Source organism: Mustela lutreola, chromosome 8 (genome assembly GCF_030435805.1).
Source record: "Mustela lutreola isolate mMusLut2 chromosome 8, mMusLut2.pri, whole genome shotgun sequence".
In the NCBI taxonomy this organism is placed as follows: domain Eukaryota; kingdom Metazoa; phylum Chordata; class Mammalia; order Carnivora; family Mustelidae; genus Mustela; species Mustela lutreola.
Window position 1 is genome coordinate 143,861,024 of NC_081297.1, and position 24,443 is coordinate 143,885,466.

At 39.4% G+C, this 24,443-nt stretch overlaps 1 protein-coding gene across 3 annotated transcripts in view; it reads left to right on the forward strand.

Moving 5' to 3' along the window:
* Nucleotides 1-24,443, forward strand: part of XPNPEP3 (X-prolyl aminopeptidase 3) — a 75,797-nt gene that overhangs the window by 24,059 nt on the left and 27,295 nt on the right. For all 3 annotated transcript variants that reach the window (XM_059187075.1, XM_059187076.1, XM_059187077.1), the window contains 2 exons: nucleotides 4,077-4,484; nucleotides 6,862-7,064. In XM_059187075.1, coding sequence (XP_059043058.1) covers nucleotides 4,077-4,484; nucleotides 6,862-7,064 — 611 coding nt within the window. The remainder of the gene's footprint in view (nucleotides 1-4,076; nucleotides 4,485-6,861; nucleotides 7,065-24,443) is intronic.

Below are 24,443 nucleotides of genomic sequence, written 5' to 3' on the forward strand. Positions count from 1 at the left end.
TGCTTGGGCACATTGGGAAATGTCCAGTGTTGGGTAACAGTGAGAGACTTAACATGAATAATTAGCAGAGAGATAAATAGTTAAGCTTTTCCTGGGCTCTGGTACAAAGTTCAGTATTATGCCCACAAGCCCTAGAGGACTCTTAGCCAGCTCAATTTGGGGGCGGGGGGGGTGAGAAATGCAGTGTGAGCTCTTCCAGAACTGACTGTGTTGGCTTACTTATCTTTTATTTGTTACCAACTTCATCAATAAAAGTGTATATTTTTTTTTCCTTGTAGATAAATAAAAATATTTTATTAACAGAAAGCAAACTGTAGAGTTTGCTGGAGAGACAAATTATACAGAGGTAAAACTAGACTGTTCCAAGGCATTCATAAACAACTGAGTTACATGTACTGAACATGAGTACTAAGAACAATTTAGAAGTCTTTGACCCAGAAATCTGTCCTGGGACTATCCCATAGAACTAAAAGCACCAGTACGTAGGCATCAAAGTACCAAGAAATAAGTACAAAGATGTTTTTGTACTTATTTGTTACAGTGAAAAGCTGAAAATAGTATACATGCCCATCAGTATAGAAATGGACCAATAGGTTATGATACATCACCCTAAGAAATAGATGGAGACATCAAACAGAATGAATTGAAACTATGCAAGATGATTTGGTGGGAAGGATTTCTGTCAGGTGTCACTGTGGTAGAAAAGCAAGATATAGAAGAATGTAGTATCCCATGTCTATAAAACACGAGTGACCAAAAACCCCTAAATGCAGTATAGGAGTATTGAGAAAAATAGGAAAGGATACATGCTAGATTACAAGTGTGGATGGGGTGTTCATGTGGGTAGGAGGAGGGAAGGGAGGTGACAAGTCAAATAGCAAAGGAAAGGGGGGAAAATATTTACTGAGAGAGTTCAGTGTGCTATGATTACATTTATATACAACTATAGGATATATATATATATATATATATAACAAAATAAAACAACTTAAAAAAATAATGCAGAGGAACAAATCAACATGATCTGGCCTCATCAGGAAAGCCTTTTGAATGAGAGGTGTCTAAAAACAAACAGGCACTGAGCCTCAAATCTTGGGGAGTGGAATTGCTACAGAGGGAGAAGAGATTTTGGAAAAGGGACACATTGTAAACAAAGTAATAGGGAAAGAACAGATTAGACCTATGGAAGACATAAGAAGGAATTAATTTCAAAATAATTGGAGAAATGATAAGAAAAAAGTTGGCCAAATCACCAAAGACAATATATTATGTGATTTCATTCTATGAAATGTCTACAGTAGACAAATCCATAGAGACAAAATAGATTAGTGGTTGCCAAGGGCTCGGGCAGATTGGGAGGAAAGGGGGAGTGACTACTCATGGGCAGGGATTTATTTTGGGAGTGATGAAATACTTTAAAATTGATTTTTATAATGTTGTACAATTCTGTAAAAATACCAGAACTATTAAATTGTACATTTAAATGGGTAGATTGTATGCTGTGTAAATAATATCTCAAACTTTCTTTAAAAAGTTGACCAGATAAATTGGAATCACCTGGTTGAGAGCATTAAAATCTACTTAAGAGTTGGAGTTTGATCTAGTGGACAACAGAGAACCATTGTAGGTTATGTGTATGGAATGGACTGCCCATGTTCTTTTATCCTCTTTTTCTCTTTATTTGGGATTTTAACTATGAGAGTATATACTCATTGAAACAAAATTCAAATAATATTAAAAAGCATGTTAAAAAGGGGCACCTGGTGGCTCAGTTGGTTATGCATCCGACTCTTGATTTCAGCTCAGGTCATGATCTCAGGATTGTAAGATAGATATCTGTGTTGGGCTCTGCACTGGGCCTGGAGCCTGCTTAAGATTCTCTGCCTCACTCTCCCTATGCCCTCTGCACCCCCACTGGTGCATGTTCTCTCTAAATAAATAAATAAAGCATGTTAAAAAGAAAATCTTTGTCTTAACTCAGTCCCTGTAGATTGCCGCTATAAAATTTGGGATTTTTTTTTTCACTTTTTTTTTTTTTAAGACTTTATTTATTTGAGAGAGAGAGAGCGCATACACGCATGAGCCGGGGAGGGGCAGAGGGAGAGGGAGAAGCCAACTCCTCGCTGAGCAAGGAACCTGATGCAGGACTTGATCCTGGGACTCCAGGATCATAACCCAAAGACAGATACTTAACCAACTGAGCTATCCAGGCACCCCAGAAATTGGGGGCTTTTTTCCTAATTCTTTTTTTCTCTCTCTTTATTTTTTATCTATTTTTTTTAAGATATTATTTATTTATTTGACAGAGATCACAAGTAGGCAGAGAGGCAGGCAGAGTGGGGGGGGGGGTGCGGAGCAGACCCCCTGCCAAGCAGAGAGCCCACTGCAGGGCTTGATCCCAGGACCCTGAGATCATGACCCAAGCCGAAGGCAGAGGCTTTAACCCAATGAGCCACCCAGGCGTTCCCTCTCTTTTTATTTTGTTTTTGTTTGTTTGTTTAATAATTGGGGTCATATTACCCCTCTTGTACTGTAACTTTTTCATGTAGCAGTATCTACATGGCTATCTTTCCATACTTGGATATGGAAACCAGCTACTACAGGAAATAATAGTAATCCACATCATGAAGTCAATGTAAAGATTAAATGAGTTGATACCTACAAGTAATTAGAATTGTACCAGACACATAAGAAACATTCAGTAAGCATTAGGTGGCATTTTACTATTAATATTGCTAAGTGTAGGCTGAGGGATATAGCTTTCATGAGTGTTTTTTTTAGTAGTTCTTTTGCTTTGCAACCTAGAGTGAAAGCACGCATAATTTCCATTGCCGAAGGGAAAAACCACCCAGTTATCACTGGGCTAGCAACCAGGCAGTCTGCTGGGTACTAATATTGAGAACTAATATGTTAACATTTCATAACACAGGTCCCAATGTGAGTTTGGGGAGTAGGCTTAAGTGAATCAGAGACTCTTGAAATTTTATGTCAGAAATTTGTGTGTGCCTATGTGCAGTTTAGTGAAAAATGAATCTGTAGCTTTTATTTATTTTTTTTAAAGATGATTTATTTGAGAGAGAGCACACCTGCTCAAGCAAGGGGCAGGGCAGAGGGAGAGGGAAAGAAGTAGACTACCTGCTGAGCATGGAGTCCTACCCGAGGCTCCATCTCATGACCCTGAGATCATGACCTAAGCCAAAATCAAGATCAGAAGTGTAACCAACTGAGCCACCCAGGTGCCCCTGAATTCATAGCTTCTAAACATTCTCTAGGGAATCTTTATTCCTTAAGAACTACATGCTTTATCAAGTTTGCTTCTCATGACAGCCCCAAGAGGTAGATAATACTATCAAGTGTTTCAAAAATATAAAGATGGCCCCACTTGGAAAATACAAAGATTTTCCCTCAGGGAAGGAACATCAAGGAGGTTCTGTTACCCAGCTCTATTGCTAATACAAAGTAGAGAGTGAAAAGTCCTATTAGAAGGGTAGTATTATGCATTGGAAATTCAGAAGGAGAAATTTATTTTATCTCTTGAAATTGGGGAAAGCTCTTGGACCTTAAACTCTATTATGTTAAAAACTATACATCATTTAACAAATATTTATCAAATGCCCAGTATATTCCAGTTCTTATTCTAGGCTCTGGGAATATAACATTAAATAGACAAAAATCTATGTCCTTATAGAGCTTACATTCTTTCAGGAAAGTCATACACAGGTAATATCATCCTTCTCACGTTTTATATTGATACTTCGGGTCAACCTTAATTATATGCGTAACAATGCCTGCCACATAATAATGTTCAATAAATATTTGATTGTAATAAAAGAATGAAAGAGCTCTTAAGGGGTCATGATCCCAGTTTTCCAGCAGAACCACATTTAACTGTCGTTTCTTCCAGCCTTTTTGCAGTGGAATAGAAAAGTTGAAACCTGGGTCATCTCCTGTACTATCAGGAGATTTGACATAAATTGAAGAAATGAACTTTGGTGTCTTCGTCTTATATTAAGCTACCTTAAAAGTACTTTGTCACTATATAAATGCAGAGCATCACTGTTATTTGTTATTTCTAGGAGAGGTGACACCAGGACTATCTCAAGTGGAATATGCACTTCGCAGGCACAAACTAATGACACTGATCCACAAGGAAACACAAGGGCAGAGTGGGACAGACCAGACAGTGGTTCTGCTGTCCAACCCTACATACTACATGAGCAATGATATCCCCTATACTTTCCACCAAGACAACAATTTCCTGTACCTGTGTGGATTCCAAGAGCCCGATAGCATTCTCGTTCTTCAAAGCCTCCCTGGCAAGCAATTACCAGCACATAAGGCCATGCTTTTTGTGCCTCGGAGAGACCCTAGTCGAGAACTTTGGGATGGCCCACGATCTGGCACCGATGGAGCAATAGCTTTAACAGGAGTGGATGAAGCCTATACCCTGGAAGAATTTCAACATCTAGTACCAAAATTGAAAGGTAACACGTGGGAGCAGAAGTCAAATCACAGGCCAGATTTGGGATTAAGACCTTTCTTGCCTATATAGATGAAGTTCTTAATTTTCTAAAATGATTATCATAGTAGCATTTCCTTGAGCACCATGAAAGGATCTTACATCTTTCCCATAACACTTAAAGTGGAGAATGAGCATGGGTCACTCTTCAAGATTACTGACCACCAGTTCATTGACCTCTGACCACCAATGATTATTCTGCCAACTCTTCAAAAGGAAGCAGTATTCTCAAAGAATGATCAGAATTACCTGGTGACACATATTGTAATTACAAATACATAATAGACCATTGGAAATGTAAAGTCTTAGGCCCCCACTCCAAAACTGCTACATGAGAATTTGACTTTAAATAGGAATCTCAGGTAATTCTTATAGTACACAATTGAGTCCACACTCCTCAAAATAGTCATTTTCTCTACATTTATTCTGGTAAAATTATAATCACTCGTGTTTAAGGATCCCTTTTCAGGAAATTTTCAGAACCTATACTATATGATAAACTGTCTTTAGTGATTCTTGTAAATCTACAGCTCTAAAATGCTTCCCTATTTTATTTTTTGAAGTGTCCCAAGTCACTTAGAGCCAAATTTGGTAAATAGATAGCTGATCAAGTTGGAAGGTACTAATTTTAGGCAAAATACGTATGGTTGTAAAATTATAGTCTGATTTTCTTGTATGGTTTATGTTATAAACCATTTCTGAAGTCTGTTTCTAAAAGAGATTTCCAAAACTGTTTCAAATGATCGTGGAATTTATTGGACTTGTTTCTTGCAAAGACTCCTTTGAAAGAATGTACTCATTTGAATATGCAAGTTCTAATATGTTTGAATTGTTTTCATGGCTTTATGCAAGTATTCTCTATTTTACAGAGATAATTACTCAGCTAAATTCATAGAACTTTTTATATCTTCAAAGTCTTCATAAATGTAGGACACAGAATCATTTTCTTTTTAGCTTTATTTTTTTAATTAGTTGTTAGCTGTCTTCTTCGACTGTGAATTTCATCAACCCAGTATGCTAAATAAAATCTTATACCAAGTGTATTTCTCAAAAGTATTTCTCATTCACCATTTTTTTTTAAAGATTTTATTTGTTTGACAGACAGAGATTACAAGTAGACAGAGAGGCAGGCAGAGAGAGAGAGAAAGAGAGGGAAGCAGGCTCCCTGCTGAGCAGAGAGCCCGATGCGGAACTCGATCACAGGACTCTGGGATCATGACCTGAGCCTAAGGCAGCGGCTTAACCCACTGAGCCACCCAGGCGCCCCACTCATTCACCATTTTTAATGTTAGTAGTTTACTAGATAAAAGTAGTAGGCGAAGGAAAAGAGTCATGAAATCATATTTATTTAAAAGTATTAAAGCCAAAAAATGTTGGGCTCTGATTTCATATACTAAGAACAGGTAGTAGAGGTGGTTTTACTGTTTTAAAAGTATAGTTAAATTTCTATTATAATATTAGCATTTGACCTGTAATATATACTTAAAACCATTTTTATTTTAAAATGAAAATATTCAGGAGGTTGTATCATAACCAACCAAAATTTTTAGGATTTTCCCCCTCTTCTGTCCCAAATTCTTTATATAAAACATACAGCCCTTCAGACTTCAGTTTGGGAATGGTGCTGTTAGGCCACATCAGGAAAAAAGAAAAGGATGAATGGAGACCTGGTGTAAGTGATTCTCAACATGAGTCCTCACATCTTATATCTGAGGCTCATATAGACCAGTTCCTTGTGTCTGTAGAATTAGGAGGAGAATGTGGTTGTTAAATGGGAATATATGACAGATGGGAAAGGCCAGGCTTTCGAGTTAAGTGTGGGTTAGCACACATTATCCACTAGAGTGTTTGCATTGCTGTGTAGAATTGCTCCTAAATGAGATGAGAACCTCCTTTCACTAACACTGAGATTGGAAAGAAAGGATACTTTTAACGAGGAGGTCAGGATCTGTGTATTTTTTTTCTGTCCTCTTACGTTCAGTTATTTACTAGTGCCTCTAGCTCAGTTGTGGAGTTCTTTAAATTTCAATAAATAATGAAATCAAAGCTAGAGAAAAAGCTTTAGCCCCATCTACCATCTTTATAAGGAACTCCGAAGTTTGGGGGCAGAGAAGCTGTGTATTTGCTGTCAGAATATTTTGCCATTTGCAGGGAATTAGCCTTTCCAATGATACATAATCATCCTTCAGTTGCTTCAGTCCTGAGAGTTTTTGCTAAACACTTGAAAGTCATATATCACGGGTTTTGTAATTTTCACTCTTGTTCATGACAGTTGGTATTTCTTGTTGCTGTTAGTTTTATTTTAAATTTTTTTTTTTTTTTTTTTTGCTGCTCATTTTAAGATGAGACAAATATGGTCTGGTATGACTGGATGAGGCCCCCTCACGCACAGCTTCACTCTGACTACATGCAGCATCTGACTGAAGTTAAAGCCAGGAGCAAGAATAAGGTTCGAGCTGTCCAGCAGCTGGTACAGCGCCTCCGGCTGATCAAATCTCCTGCAGAAATTGAGAGAATGCAGATTGCTGGGAAGCTAACATCACAGGTATGGTTCCTATTGAAAAAGTTTTTCCAAATTAAAAAATCTAAGTTCTTATGTTTCAGTGGGTACCTTGAGGTGCCCAGTGCAGTAATCTTATAGTAGATGAGCATCTACCTTCTTCTTTAATGTTTAATGAACATGTCTAGAGACTTGTCAGTACCTCACAAGGCAAGATAAATCTGCCTTCTTGTATCTTTCACCCATGATCTTAGTTGTTTCTCCTTAGAACAACATAAATTAAGTCATTGTATTTCCTTTCCTTATAGTAACTACAGTAATAGTGGTAGTTAAACACAGTTTGATTGCTAAGGAAGACCTGGGACCCAAAATGACAGTGCTTGCAAAGCTAAAATACAATTTATTATAGGAAAGAGGTATAGTACAGCAACAGCATTAAAGTAAGAATACCTGTCATAGTCAGTGGCTGTCTCACAGAAGGGTCCAGAGAAGCCAGGGGCAGGCTCTTGTTGTCGTGCTGGTCTTCAGGAAGGGCTGGGCAGAATGCATTTTCCTCTCATGGATAAGAAACCACAGATGTACACACGGAACACCTTGGAACCAGGGAACCCAAAATGGAATCTCAACTAGGGATTTTTGTGGTTTTGGTCATATTGGCTTGTTCCTGCTGTACAATAGCAAAGCCCTTCAGAGAGCTCAAAGAGAGACCAAGTACAAACCATTAATCTCACTGTTTAAAGTATTCAGAAACTGGTACAAACTGCCCCCAATTCCTTGTAACACTTTTCATTAATTGCGGTGAAATATATATAACATAACATTTGCACTTTAGCCATTTTTTTTTTAATGTTTTTTTTTTTTAAGATTTTATTTATTTATTTGACAGAGAGAGAGATCACAAGTAGGCAGAGAGGCAGGCAGAGAGAGAGAGAGAGAGGAGGAAGCAGGCTCCCTGCTGAGCAGAGAGCCCGATGCGGGACTCGATCCCAGGACCCTGAGATCATGACCTGAGCCGAAGGCAGCGGCTTAACCCACTGAGCCACCCAGGTGCCCCTAGCCATTTTTTTTTTAAAGATTTTATTTATTTATTTATTTGTCAGAGAGAAGGAGAGAGAGCGAGCAAGCACAGGCAGACAGAGTGGCAGGCAGAGGCAGAGGGAGAAGCAGGCTCCCTGCTGAGCAAGGAGGGACTCGATCCCATGCCGCTGGGATCATGACCTGAGTTGAAGACAGCCGCTTAACCAACTGAGCCACCCAGGCGTCCCTGCACTTTAGCCATTTTTAAGTGTACAGTTCAGTGACATCTTTGTCATGCCATCACCCCTACAATACATCTCCAGAACTTTTTTATTATTCCATGTTGAAACTCTCTACCCATTAGACAATAACTTTCCATTTCTCCTTTCCTCTAGCCTCTGGTGACAACCGTATTATTTTCTGAGTCTATAATTTGACTACTTACACACCAATACAATATTTGTTCATTTATTTCTGATTTGTTTCATCAAGCAAAATATTTCCAGGATTTAACCATGCTGTGGTAAATATCAGAAATTCCCTTCTTCTTTTTTTTAAAAATTTTATTTGTTTATTTGACAGAGAGAGACACAGCGAGAGAGGGAACACAGGCAGGGAAAGTGAGAGAGGGAGAAGCAGCCTCCCCACAGAGCAGGAAGCCCGATGCGGGGCTCTATCCCAAGACCCTGAGATCATGACCCGAGCTGAAGGCAGGTGCTTAACAACTGAGCCACACAGGCACCCCTGAATTTCCCTTCTTTTTAAGACTGAATAATATGCCATTTTATGTATCTGCAGCATTTTATTTATCTGTTACTGTGTTGATGGACATTTGGGCTTTTTCGTCTTTAGGAATTGTGAATAATTCTGCTATGCACATTCTGCTTTTCAAGCCCCTATTTTCATTTCTTTTGCATATATACCCAGACGTAGATTTAGTAGATGGAATGGTCATTCTATGTTCAGTATTGTGAGGAACCACCATACTAGATTTCTTAGTACCTGTACCATTTTAGATTCCCACTGGCAATGGACACGGTTCCAATTTTTCGTATCCATGCCAACACTTGTTTTCTGCTTTTTGATAATAGCCATTCTAGTGTATGAAAGAGTATCTGACTGTGGTTTTGATTTGCATTTTCCTAACGGTTAGCGATGTTGAGCATCTTTTCATGTATTTATTGCCCTCACAATACTTTTAATGAGTGTATTTCATGCTGTGTCTCTACCAGAGTCAGTGCCATGCAGGAATTTAGCAAAACGGCTCAAGTTCATTTCAGGAATTAACCCACAGTAATATCTACACCCAATGTGGGACTTGAACTCACAACCCTGAGACCAGGCCCCTCATGCTCTACTGACTGAGCCAGCCAGGCGTCCCTATGATCTACTGTAGGAGGCATTCTAGTCCTATTTAAAATTTGTCCAATACTGGGGCGTGATCTCATATCCCTGATAATAGGACCTGAGCTGAAATCAGGACTTGGTTGCTTAACCAACTGACCCACCCAGGCGCCCCTCCGTAGGTCTTTTTCAGCAGTATGTCTTTCCTCATTAAAAACAAATACGCCAGGGCACCTGGGTGGCTCAGTGATTAAGCATCTGCTCCCGGCTCCCGTCATGAATCTGGGGTTCTGGAATCGAGCCCCGTGTCAGGGGAAAGGCAAGATAAATCAAATTCAGCCCACTAAACATTTTTACAACACAGGTTGCTTCCCAGCACAGCTCCTCTATAATAGATGCGTCCTGTGAAATGAGAATGAAAAAGCATTTGCTTTGTTGACAGAGCTCCCTTTTACTTCCTCATCCATTTTGAGGACGTATGTCACCCTGGGAAGTGTATTTGTTAGGATAGTTATTGTTCAGCTCAAAAAGAGCCAAAAAGGCTCTTCAGAAAAGGAGACTCTGTCAGAGTCCTTTGCCCCAACAGGCTTCTAAATCAAAGCTAAGAGAAAATATTACTTTCTTGCTTTAAGCATCTCTTTAGGCTCCAAAATTATGTTAGATTTTCCCTTCCGTGGCACTCATTTATTGGCTCCCTTCCCCTCAGCAACAATCTGGCCTTTCTTCCTTCTTTCATCACTAATTTTAACCCACACCTTTACCCCTGAAGTAGAATTTTCTGGTTAGTCCATTTCCAGTAGTAGGGGGGACAGATTGGATAAGTACAGAAAAATGGGATTGTACCATTGGCAACTAATGCTTTTTTTTTTTTTTTGAGCTTCAGTGAGTCCAGTGGTCTTTGTCATTGTTTTGTGCATTGCTACCTGACTTGAGTTCCTCCACGTCCCATTCCTTTCATGGACCTTCATTGCCATTTCAAGAGAACTTACTAGGCCATCAATTTATTGATTGCAGTTACCTTCAAACCCTGGCATTGGGTTTCTTTGGTAAGCATCGTTATGGCCTGCTTTGATTTGCCCTCAGAATTTAAATTTAAATTAGAACCTGGGCAGTTCAATTAGTTAAGCTTCTGCCTTCGGCTCAGGTCATGATCCCAGGGTCCTGGGATCCAGTCCCACATCGGTCTCCCTGATCAGCGGAAAGTCTACTTCTCCCTCTGCCCTTCCCCACCCCACTCATGTGCTCTCTCTGTCTCACTTTCACCTGTTTTCTTGCAAATAAATAAAATCTTAACAACAAAAAATGTTTTTTCATTAGAGATTTCCAAAGAGCAGCACCCTCCCATGTGGGGCTCTTTTACTCTCCAGTTATTTATGGCCCATTTGTTAGACCAATCGCAAGGCAATTGGCAACAGCCTAGGATCAGTATTTGCCCAAATAGCAGGAATTTTATTTGTATTTAGTTCTATCACAGGTAAGAACACAGCATATAATTCAGCTCAGTGGACTGACTTGTTATTACCCTGTTCCGTGAGGATTTTACCTTCTGCTGGACTCAGAGCACCTGCTTTCTGTACAGAATTACTCTCAATTCTGAAACTACCATCTGTGAGCCAGACCAATTACCTGGCATTTTTGGTCAGTGGATGAAACAAGAGAAGGAAAAGAAGGCTCATAGGAAAGGAAAGGAAAGGAAAGGAAAAAAGGCTCATAAATATGAGTCTCTCCCGTCCCCCGGTATCATGCTTTATCTAGTGCATTTACATTTCATGATAAAACTTTTTTGGGCATCGCCCTTCTTACTGTAATGTTTTTCTGACATCAGCAGTGATATGATATGTATTTCAGGTCTTAATTTGCTCTTATAAGTCTTTTTGTTATTGGGGCAAACTCAACAAATGTCCCAAAATAAAGGAGCAACTGTCTTTCAAAAGACAGAGTGGAAAGCAACATCAAAATGCCTTAATATCAAAGCCAAGGGTCATCTTGGAATAGTGATTATGGCTTTTGCTGGAAACTCCAGTTGTTATGAGTGCAGTGGCTGACATTTCCTAATATCATTTCAGTGTGAGGATCGTATGGTCCTAGCATAATAGCTTAAGCCATAGCCTTCTGCAGTTCTAAGAAGGCTTTTTTTGTTAAGGGCCCTAATCAAATAACACCTTTTTCATTGTGATTTTATGAATTGGGGCCAACAACATCCCTAAGTGAAGTATGGTTGCTCTAAAAACCAAATAGGTGGGGCGCCTGGGTGGCTCAGTGGGTTAAAGCCTCTGCCTTTGGCTCAGGTCATGATTCCAGGGTCCTGGGATCGAGTCCCGCATCGGGCTCTCTTCTCGGCAGGGAGCCTGCTTCCTCTGCCTCTCTGCCTACTTGTGATCTCTGTCAAATAAATAAATAAAATCTTAAAAAATAAATACATAAATAACTAATTAAAAAAAACAAATAGGCGCAGTAGGAGTTGTTGAACCTCTTTGATGTGAGGGTCAGGAACTGATAACACTTTGTTCCTAGTGGTCTGTAATATGTCACAGATTGCTCCAACCCATGTAATCTCCCCAAATTCCATAGTCTTTGTGCAGCCCTGTATTTCTAGCACGGTTAATCAGTCATCTTCAGTCAGTCATATGGTTTATGACCATAGGAAAGTCGCTTTTAACTTGATCTGGAGTTTCAGGTGAAAATAATAATTCTGGGGTGCCTGGATGGCTCAGTCAGTTAAGCCTCTGACTCTTGATCTCAGCCCAGGTCTTAATCTCCTGGGCGTGAATTCAGCCCCCACACTGGGCTCCACACTTGGCATGGAGCCTCTTTTAAAAACTTAATAAAATAAAAGGGAAAATAAAAAGAAATTAATAATACCAGCAATTTATTGTATTGTCCAGCTAAATTAGATCTCAGTCCTGCCTCGTCAGATTGTGATAGTATTCAGAAGAGTTAATATTTTTGAGGTAATACTGTATGTTGTAAACCAGTCCACATGAATGCAAATTGTTATTGGCTCTCGATGGTAATTGTTAATGAGAAAATGGCATTAGTCAGATCAATAGAGAATACCGGTCACCTTTAGCTTATATGAGTTGAATGGTCAGGACTGTACTGGAGACAGCTGAGGCTCTAAAGGGTGTGGCTTTATGGAGCCTCCTATAGTCCGCTGTTCATGACCTGATTCATCAGTCTTCCTTATTGGCCACACTGGCCTGTGTCACTTAGTTTATGGACACTAATATACTTGCATCTGACATTTCTTTATTTAGGATAGTAATTTCTTACTGCCTTCAAAGTATCCACTAATGTTTCAAATTTACTAGTTGAATTGGCGTAGGTTAATTTTAAAGGTTCCCAGGTTGCATGTCTGATGAGTGCTAGATGAAGGGAGGATCCAAGTTATTCCTTTTTTCTTATTACCAAGTACGGGGAGGAATTTTTACTCAAACATTATATTCATATCAATTATACAGTCAGGGAGACATCACAGTATTCTCTTTTTTAATCATACATTCCAGCTTTTTAAAAAAAATTATTATTTTTTTAAAGATTTTTATTTATTTGACAGAGAGCAAGAGAGCACAAGCAGGCAGAGCAGCAGAGAGAGAGGGAGAAACAGGCTCCCCCACTGAGCAGGGAGCCCGATGTGGGGCTCCATCCCAGGACCCTGGGATCATAACCTGAGCTCAAGCAGTCACTTAACCAACTGAGCGACCCAAGCACCCCATACATTCCAGCTTTCAAACAGACTTTAATTTTTATTCTTTTCATAGTAGCATCCCTACATTGCCTTGAATTAATTCTGTCATTCCTAAGGGGTTCATTTGCAGCCCCAGACTAGTGCTGCATAATGTGTTCCATATTCAGTAGATCTAAAAGAGTTTCTTCTCTACTTCCAGCCATTCGCTCACCCATTTGTTAAAATGTCTTGAGTTCCCTGCTAGAGATGACCTGGCATGATATGAAGCAGAGCAATCTTCTTTTTCCATTATTATCTTTATATTAAAAGCCAGTATTTTTACATCTGGTGATAGTGGCTCATTGGAATGTTTTTCTTTCTAAAATTCCTCTAAACTCCGATAAATTGAGTGTATCTGCCTTGGGATTTTTATACCCTGAGAAGTTTGAGGCAGTAACCTTTTCTCTGCCTTACTGTAAAATTATCAAAGCCTGGCACTCTTCAGTTTCTGCCTTTTTATTTCATTTTCAATTAAACATTAAAAAAACTGAATTGTTTCAGGATCTGAATTGTTGCCCCTTTCTTATTTTCTTTCCATTTGCTGTGTTTTTTTTTAATCTAAAATTTATATAACCTAAAATTTAATATTTTAACCATTTCTAAGTGTACAACTCTGTGGCATTAAGTACATTCATACTGTTGTGCAACCAGCACCATTATCTATTTCCAGAACTTTTTCATCGTCCCACATAGAAACTCTGCAGCCGTTAGACAGTAACTCGCATTTCCCCTCCCTCCAGCCTCTAGTAACCTCAGGCCTACTATGAACTTGCCTAGTAGAATCATACAACTTTTACCAGTTTTTTCTTGTGTTGCCTATGCTTTTGGTGTTATAGCAGAAAAAAATTATTGCCAAACCTAGGTCATGAAGCTTTCCCCCTATGTTTTCCTCTAAGAGTTTTATAGTTTTAGCTCTTATGTTTTGGTCTTTGATCCATTTTTTTTAGTTAATTTTTGTATGTGTTTCTTAGCAGAAACATTTGGGTAAATCTTCATGACCTTTGGATTTGGATATGGCACCCAAAGCAGTAGTAACAACAACAAAAATAGATAAATTGGACTTCATCAAAATTTAAAACTTTTGTGCATCAAAAGACATTATCAGAGGAGTAAAAAGATAACTTATAAACAAGAGAAATATTTGTAAGTCTATATTTGATAACATTCTAATATACAGAATACATAAAGAACTTATACGCAACAACAAAAAAGACAAGGGCCCAATTTTATTCTTTTGCATGTCCTCTTTCTTACTGGATTTTATTTCTCCTGTGAAATGCTAAACTCATTATCTTTTTATTATCCATAGGAGGAAGTTTAGATTAAAGATCTGAAACTATTTTTTTACATCCTCCTGGGGTCCAACAACAAAGTCATATATGAAATCCTTTATTACAGTGTCAGTCATAACCTGAGTAAGGAGCTTCCCATCAGGGTTTTCATTTCCTTCATCAGATAACCAGGGCAGTACTATCTACCTCCACAGCCTCCGTGCAGCTTCAGGAGGCAGTGGCCATTTATATAACAAGGGAGAGGCAGGGCAGTTGCCCTTCTATACTGGACCCCTCCCTTAATCCATTCTAATAAACTAGGGATTGTCCTGTGAACCACAGTGAGCCCTGAAATTTCCCTACTCTCATTAGTGTTTAAAGCCGGAGATACTGCTCCCCGATACAAAATTCTCAGGACCATTTTTTTAAAAGAATTTATCAAATTGTTGTATCTAAAACTGCAAAATGGCTTATTTCCTTCACTGAATAATCCCTTTCATGATATTTTGTCCTCCATCATTAGTTTGCCCTGCTTGAATTAGTTGCAGTGTGTCTCACAGCTGATTTATCTTTTTTTTTAAAAAAAAAAAAAAAGGAAAGAAAAAAAAAATTTTTTTTAAGTGGCTTGGGTTCCTTTGGTTGGAGCTCCACCTGCCGGCCACAAAGGTGAAACTCTTCTGCAGAGTCCGCTTGCTTTCAGCAAAGCAGCAAGCACCACTGAGTTTTTAATGGAACTGCCATTGATTTCCTTTTCTCTTCCAGTCTTTTTTGCTAACTGCTAAAATTCGGGTTTTGTTATTTCCTCTACTGATTTCAAAGCCAGTGCTTGTTCAAACCAGGGATGGCTTGGCAGTTACCCAAGCTCATAGTAGCATTTTCATCCTCTTTATCAGAATCATTCTTTTCCTTTCAAAAATAATGCTTTAACGTGTATTTAATTAAGAATAATTGAGATATGCTAGAACAACTGAATATCTACATGCAAAAGAATGATGTTGGATCCCTCCCTCATACCATATATAAAAATTCACTCAAAATGGCTCAAAGACCTAAACTTAAGAGCTTAGCAGAAACATAGAGGTGAATCTTCATGACCTTGAATTTGGCAATGACTTCTTAGATATGACACCAAAATAAGCAACACAAGAAAAACAGATAAATTCAACTTCATCAAAATTAAAAACTGTGCATCAATCAAACAACACTATCAAAAAAGTGAAAAGACAGCCTATAGAATAGGAGAAAATATTTGCAAGCAATATATACAATAAAGGTCTATCTAGTACCCAGAATATGTAAAGAACTCCTGTAACTCAAAAACAAAAACAAAAAGGCAACCCAGTTTTAAAATGGGTGGGGGGTGGTGCCTGGGTAGCTCATTTGGTTAAGCCACTCTCTTCAGCTCGGGTCATGATCCCAGAGTCCTGTGTTTGAGTCCCATATCAGGGTTCCCCTGCTCTGCAGGGAGCCTGATTCTCCCTCTCCCTGCCGCTCCCACTCTTTGTGCTCTCTCTTCCTTTCTGTCAAATAAATAAAATATTTTTTAAAAATGGGTAGAGGAGGTGCCTTGGTGGCTGTCAGTTAAGTGTCTGCCTTCAGCTCAAGTCATGATCCTGGGGTCCTGGGATTGAGCCCCAAGTCAGGCTCCCTAGTGATTGGGGAGCCTGCTTCTCCCTCTCCCTCTGTCCCTCCCCACCAGTCATGCTCACTCTCTCTCCCCCACCCAAATAAATAATAAATAAATAATCTTTTCAAAAAATGGGCAAAGGACTTAAATAGGCATTTCCCCAAAGAAGATATACAGATGACCAATAAACACATGAAGAGATGCTTAATATCATTTACTGTTAGGAAAATGTGAATCAAAACCAAAATGGGATACCATTTCATACCCAGTAAGATGACTACAATTTAAAAGCAAAAGACACAGGAGGGGAAGATGTTAGTGGAGTAGGAGAACCCGAGGTTCACTTCATCCCACAAATAAAACTAGATAACTGTCAAATCATCCTAAGTATGCCAGAAATTGATCTGAAGACTGTCAGGACAAATTTTGCAACTAAAAGTAGGGAAGAAGCCACATGGAAGTAGGTAAGAAGTGCAGAAACATGGCGTGGGAAATAACTGGAATGTGGCCACTGTGGTGGGGAGGGAGCCACAGTGCCAGTGAAGGGCAAAGACACAAACCAGCACACAAGGGAGCACAAGGGGAAAACAAATCCCCATAAGAGTTGGCTTGGAAAGCAGGACGGCCCAAATTTTAGAAGTTCTTGGAACCAGCAGGGCTGGAGCTTTCAAGCCTGGAGCTTGAAAGGTTAGCATACTTGGCTCTGGAAGAGCTCAGAGGACATTGGAGCTGTCCTTGGAGAGAAGGCAGGGCAAGTAGTCTGTGGACATACACCATTGAAAGAGCAATCTGAAGAGCATCTGGGGCACACACTGTGAGTGGGAGGTTTAGTTGCTCATCTCAGAGCATGTCCCAGAGAGGCAGCAGTCATGGATAGAGCCCTGTGGGAATAAAGGAACTGGCAGGTTCCATTTCTCTCCTCCACCCTTCAGCATAAGCACAGGGCCACCTGTGAGAATCAGCACAGCATCAGCACTTGCTACTTACCTTGCTTACACCAAGCCCTACCTCCTAGTGCTCTAATGGAACTGCACTTCCCACTCACACTCCCTCAGTCCCAGCTCATGGAGCACCCCTCCCCCAGAAGACTGGCCCAAACCCCTGCCAACACTGTGTCCCCCAGCCCGGGAGTTTTATAAGGCCTTGGTTCCAGTGGTAGCAGCAACAGGTCTCATTTCACCAGCAAACCAGAGCATACCTCGTTGAAATCCACCACATTCAGGCCAGGGATCAGACCCTACTCACAACAGGCAGAGAGAGCCCCTGAAGACAACTGGCCTAAAGGATAAAGCAGCCAGGACACAACAGGAGGCTGCAAGCACCACACATTGGAGTTACTCCCAGAAGCACCAGGCCCTGCAACACTGCATTACAGGCAGTACAGGTTGTCGTCTTCATTTAAAACCATGACCCTCAAGAACAGGAGCTGTACCCGACTCTCCTAACATACAGAAACAGGTACAGAGACTTAGACAAAATGAAATGGCAGAGGAATTTGCCCCAAATGAAGGAACAGGACAAGGCCATGGCCAGGGAGCTATAAATAAAACAGATATAACTAACATGCCTGATGGAGAATTTAAAGCAATGAACATAAGATTACTCACTGCACTTGAGAAAAGAATGGAGTACATCAGTGAGACTGTTAACCCAGAGATAAGGAATAATATAGCAGAGATAAAGGGCTCAGTAAACAAAATGAGAAACCTGCTTGATGGAATGAATAGCAGTCTGGAAGAAACAGAAATCTGAACCTGGAAGATAAAGTAATGGAAAGTAATCAAGATAAACAAAAGGGAGAAAAAAAGAATTATGCAAAATGAGAATAGACTTAGGGAACTCAGTGACTCCATCAAACATAACAACATTCATATTATGGGAGTCCCAGAAAAAGAAGAGAGAGAAAAAGGGACATAGAATTTATTTGAAGAAATAATAGCTGAAAACTTCCCTAGTATAGGAAAAGAAACCTCCAGATCCAGGAGGCACAGAAAATCAACAAAACCAACAAAAGAAGATCCATATAAAGACATATTATAATTAAAATGGCAAAATACAGAGGCACCTAGCTGGCTCAGTTGGTACAGCTTGCAGCTGTTGATCTCAGGGTCATGAGTTAGAGCCTAACCCTGGGTATAAAGATTGCTTATAAGTAAACGTTAAGTAATAAAAGAATGAATGAATGAATGGCAAAATACAGTAAGAAAATAGAGACACCTGAGTGGCTCAGTTGGTTAAGCGTCTGCCTTCAGCTTGGGTCATGGTCCCAGGGTCCTGAGATCAAGTCCCACATCAGGCTCCTTGCTCAGTGCAGAGCCTGCTTCTCCCTCTGCCCTTCCCCACACTCTCTCTTTGACAAATAAATAAATAAAAGTCTTTTTTTTTTTTTAAGATTTTATTTATTTATTTGACAGAGAGAGATCACAAGTAGGCAGAGAGGCAGACAGAGAGAGAGAGAGGGAAGCAGGCTCCCTGCTGAGCAGAGAGCCTGATGCTGAACTCGATCCCAGGACCCCGAGATCATGACCTGAGCCGAAGGCAGAGGTTTAACCCATTGAGCCACCCAGGTGCCCAGTAAGTAAAAATCTTAAAAAAAAAAAAAAGAAAGAAAGAAAGAAAGAAAATGCTAAAAGCAGTAAGACAAAGGAAGACAGTTACATATAAAGGAAACTCCGTAAAGCTGTCAGATTTTTCAGCAGAAACTTCCAAGCCAGAAACGAGTGGCATGATACATTCAAAGTGCTGAATAGAAAAAACCTGCAGCCAAGAATACTCTTATCCAGCAAAGCTAACTTCAAAATAGAAGGAAAGATAAAAGAGCTTCCCATACAAAAAAAAACTGAAGGAGTTCATGACCACTAAACAAGTCCTGCAAGAAATATTAAAGGGGACTCTGAGTGGAAAGGAAAGACCAAAAATGACGATATGAAGATAGGAAACACAAAAGTAGTAAAAATGAATATAGCCGTTAAAAATCAGCCAAGCGGGACACCTAGGTGGCTCAGTTGGTTAAGCAGCTTCCTTTGGCTCAGGTCATGCCAGGGTCCTGGGATTGAGTCCTACATCAGACTCCTTGCTCAGTGGGGAGCCTGCTTCTCCCTCTGCTTGCTCTGCCTACTGCCCCTCCCCCGCTTGTGCGCATGCTCTCTCTCTCGCTCTCTCTGACAAATAAAATCTTTTTTTAAAAAATCAGCCAAGGAACTCACAAAATAAAAAGATGTCAAATATGATACCATATACCTAAAATGTCAGGAGGAGAGGAGTAAAGAATGGATTCAAACTTAAACAACCATCAACTTAATATAGACTGCTATATGCAGAAGATGTTATATACAAAGCTAATGGTAAGTACAAATTAGAAACCACTAATAAATATGCAGGGATTAAAGAGAAAAAAATCCACATATATCACTAAGAAAAACCAGCACACCATGAAAGAGAGAAAGATAAAAAATGATCAGAGAAAATCTTCAGAAACAACAACAAAGCAAGTAATAAAGTGGCAATTAATCTACCAATAATTAATTTGAATGTAAATCGACTAAACACTCCAATCAAAAGACATAGGGTGACAAAATGGGTAAAAACATAAGACCCATCTATGTTTACAGTCTATAGGAGACCATCAGTAGTCTACAGAGACTCATTTTAGACCTAAGGACACCTGTATATTGGAAGTGAGGGATGGAGAAACATTAATCTTGCAAATGGTTGTAAAAAGAAAGCTGGAGTAGAGGTGCCTGGGTGGCTCAGTTGCTAAATATCTGCCTTAAGCTCAGGTCATGATCCCATTGTCCTGGGATTGAGCCCTGGGTGGGGCTCCCTGCTCAGCGAGCAGCCTGCTTCAGTCTCTCAAATAGATAAATAAAATCTTTTTTTAAGAAAAGCCAGAGTAGCAATACTTATATCAGACAAAATAGGCTTTAAAACAAAGACTATAACAAGATACAAAGAAATACACTGTAATGAAGGGGACAATTTAAAATAATTATGCACCCAACATGGGAGCACCCAAATACGTAAAACAATTAATAACAAACATAAAAGAATTAATAATAATACAATAAGAGTAGGGAAATTTAACACCCCACTTACATCAGTGGAAAGATCATCTAAACAGAATATCAACAAGAAAACTGGCTTTGAATGACATCCTGGACCAGATGGATTTAACAGTTATATTCAGAATATTCCATGTAAGAAGAATACACATTATTTTCAAGTGCACATGGAATATTCTCCAGAATAGATCACATATAAGGTCACAAAACAAGTTCTAAAAGATTGAACTTATACCATGCATGTTTTCTGACCACAACACTGTGAAGCCAGAAGTCAACCACAGGAAAAAATCTGGAAAGACCATGAATTCATAGAGATTAAGTAACATGCTACTAAACAATGAATGGGTCAGTCAAGAAATAGAAGAAATAAAAAAGCACATGGAAACAAATGAAAATGAAAGCAAACATTTTGAAACCTTCGAGATGCAGCCAAAGCAGTCCTAACAGGGAAGCTTTTAACAATATAGGCCTACCTCAAGAAGCAAGAAAAAAAATTTTCAAACAACCTAGCCTTACTCCTAAGGGAACTAGAAGAAAAAAAAACCTAGCAGAAAAAGGAAATAATGAAGATTAGAGTAGAAAATAAATGATATAGAATCTAAAACAGGGTGCCTGGGTGGCTCAGTGGGTTAAGCCACTGCCTTCAACTCAGGTCATGATCCCAGGATCCTGGGATCGAGTCCCGCATCGGACTCTCTGCTCTGGCAGGGAGCCTGCTTCCCCCTCTCTCTCTCTGCCTGCCTCTCTGCCTACTTGTGCTCCCTGTCTGTCAAATAAATAAATAAAATCTTTAAAAAAAAAAATCTAAAACAAAAGAACAAATCAAAACCAAGAGCTGATCCTTTGAAAAAAAAAACAATAAAATTGATAAACCTGTAGCCAGATTCCTCAAGAAAAAGAAAGGACCTGGATAAATCACAAATGAAAGAGGAGAAATAGCAAACGTTACAGAAATACAGATGTAAGAAAATACTATCAAAAGCTATGCCAACAAATCAGACAAGGTAGAAGAAATGAGTAAATTCCTAGAAACATATAACCTACCAAAACTAAAACAGGAAGAAATAGAAAAATTTGAACAGACCCATTACCAACAAAGAAATTGAATCAGTACTCAAAAAACTCCCAACAAACAAAAGTTCAGGACCTCATGGCTTCCCAGGCGAATTCTACCAAGCATTTAAAAAAGAATTAATGCCTACTCTCCCCTAACTATTCCAGAAGATAGAAAAGGAAGGAAAACTTCCACATTCATGCCATGAGGCCAGCATTACCCTGATACCAAAACCAGATAAAGACCCCACAATAGAAGAGAACTACAGGTCAATATCTTTGATGAACATAGATGCAAATATCCTCAACAAAGTACTAGCAAACTGAAGGAAGCAATACATTAAAAAAAAAAAATCATTCACCATGATCAAGTGAGGTTTGTTTTCCTGGGTTGCAAGGGTGGGTCAGTATTTGCAAATCAATCAGCATGATACATCACATCAGCAGGAGAAAGGCTAAGAACCATATGATCATTTCAGTAGATGCAGAAAAAGCATTTGACAAAGTACAATACCAATCCATGACAAAACCCTCAACAAAGTAAGTTTAGAGGGAACATACCTTAACATAATAAAGGCTATATGTGAAAAACCCACAGCCAGCATCATTTTCAGTGGTAAGAAACAGCCTTTCCCCCAAGGTCAGGAAGATATGGATGCCCCCACTCACCACTTTTACTCAACATAGTACTGGAAGTCATAGCCACAGCAATTGGGCAAAAAAAGCAATAAAAGGTATCCAAGTTGGTAAGGAAGAAGTAAAACTCCACTGTTTTTGGATGACATGATAATATATTGAAAAACCACTAAAAAACTGCAGGAGCTGATAAACGAATTCAGTGAAGTTGCAGGATACCAAAATCAGTCTACAGAAATCTGCTGGGTTTCTATACACCCAGTAATGAAACAGCAGAAAAGAGATTAAGAAAACAATCCCATTTACAATTAGGAAATTAACCAAAGAGGTGAAAGACCTGTACTCTGAAAACTATAAAACACTGATGAAAGAAAGTCGAAGACAACACAAAGAAATGGAAAGACTTTCCATGATCATGGATTGGAAGAACAAATAGTGTTAAAATACTTTATCTTCCCAAAGCAATCTACACGTTTAATACAACCCGTATCACAATACCCAGAGCATTTTTCACAGAACTAGAACAAACAATCCTAAAATTTGTATGGAACCACAAAAGACCCCGAATAACCAAAGCAGTCTTGAAAAAGCAAAGCTAGAAGCATCACAGTTCTGGACTGCTCGTTATTTCAAAGCTGTAGTCATCAAAAGAGTATTGTACTGGCACAAAAATAGACTCCTAGATCAATGGAATAGAATAGAGAGCCCAGAAATAAACTCATGCTTATATGGTTAATTAATCTTGACAAAGCAAGAAAGAATATTGAATGGGGAAAAGATAGTCTCTTCAATAAAATCCTGCTGGGAAAACTAAACAACATGCAAAAGAATGGAACTGGACCAATTCCTTACGCCATACACAAAAATAAACTCAAAATACATTAAAGACCTAAATACAAGGCTTGACACCATAAAAATCCTTTAAGAGAGCACAAGCAGTAATTTCTCTGAGATCAGCTATATCAGCTCTTTTCTAAATAGGTCCCCTGTGGGGCATGTGGGTGGCTCAGTCAGCTAAGCATCCGACTCTTACTTCGGCTAGGGTCATGATCTCGGGGTCATGAGATCAAGCAACGTGTCAGGCTCCCCACTGGCTGTGGAGCCTGCTTAGATTCTCTCCCTCTGCTTCCCCCACCACTGCATCACTCATACATATGTACACACACTCTCTCTAAAAAAAGAAAAAAAATATCCCCTGAGGCAAAGGAAACAAAAGCAAAAATAAACTATTGGGACTACATCAAAATAAAAAGCTACTGCCCAGTGAAGGAAACAATCAACAAAACTAAAAGGCAGCCTACAGAATGGGAGAAGGTATTTGCAGATGACATATTATAACTATCCAAAAATATATCCAAAATATATAAAGAACTTACACAATTCAACACCCAAAAAAACAATAATCTGATTTTTTTTCTTTTTTTTTGATCAGAGAGAGAAAGCACAGGCAGGCAGAGTGGCAGGCAGAGGGAGAAGCAGGGAGCTCCCTTGCTTGGCAGGGAGCCCCATGTGGAACTTGATCCCAGGACGCTGGGATCATGATCTGAGCCAGAGGCAGCTGCTTAACCAACTGAGCCATCCAGATGTCCCAATATAATCTGAATTTGAAAAGGGCAGAAGACATTTCTACAAGGAAGACATGCAGATGCCAAAAGGCAGATGAAAAGATGCTCATCACCACTTATTATCAGGGAAATACAAATCAAAGCACGGTGAGATATCATCTTACACCTGTCAGAATGGCTAAAATCAAGAAACAAGTATTGGCGAGGATGTGGAGAAAAAGGAACCCTCTTGCACTGTTGGTAGGAATAAAAACTGGTGCAGCCATTATGGAAAATAGTAGTTTCCTCAAAAAGTTAAAAATAGAGGGACGCCTGGGTGGCTCAGTTGGTTAAGCCACTGCCTTTGGCTCAGGCTGTAATCCTAGGGTCCTGGGATTGAGTCCCGCAACTGGCTCCTTGCTCCGTGGGAAGCCTGCTTCTCTCTCTGCCTCTGCCTGCCACTCTTCCTGTTTGTGCGTGCTCTCTCTCTCTCTCTCTCTTTCTGAAAAATAAATAAATAAATAAATATCTTTTAAAAAAAAAAGTTAAAAATAGAACTGCCCTATGATCTAGTAATTGCACTACTGGATATCTACCCAACAAATACAAAAAACTAATACAAAGGGATATGTGCACCTCTGTGTTTATATGTTTATTGCAAATAGACAAGATGTGGAAGCAGCCCAAGTATCCATCAATTAATTGATAAGGAAGATTCGGATGGATGGATAGGTAGATAGATAAAATGGAATATTAACCTTTATTTTTTTTAAAGATTTTATTTATTTTACAGAGATCACAAGTAGGCAGAGAGGCAGGCAGAGAAAGAGGAGGAAGCAGGCTCCCCACTGAGAGAGAGCCCTATTCGGGGCTCGATCCCAGGACCCCAGGATCATGACCTGAGCCGAAGGCAGAGGCTTTAACCCACTGAACCACCCAGGCGCCCCGAATATTAACCTTTAAAGAGTGAAATCTTGCCATATGGATGGAGAGGGTATAATGCTAAGTGAAATAAGAGAAAGATAACATGAGTTCACTCATATTCAGAATTTAAGAAACAAAGCAAATGATCAAAGGGAGCAAAAGAGACAAACCAAGAAACAGACTCTCAACTACAGAGAACTATGGAAAACAACGTGGT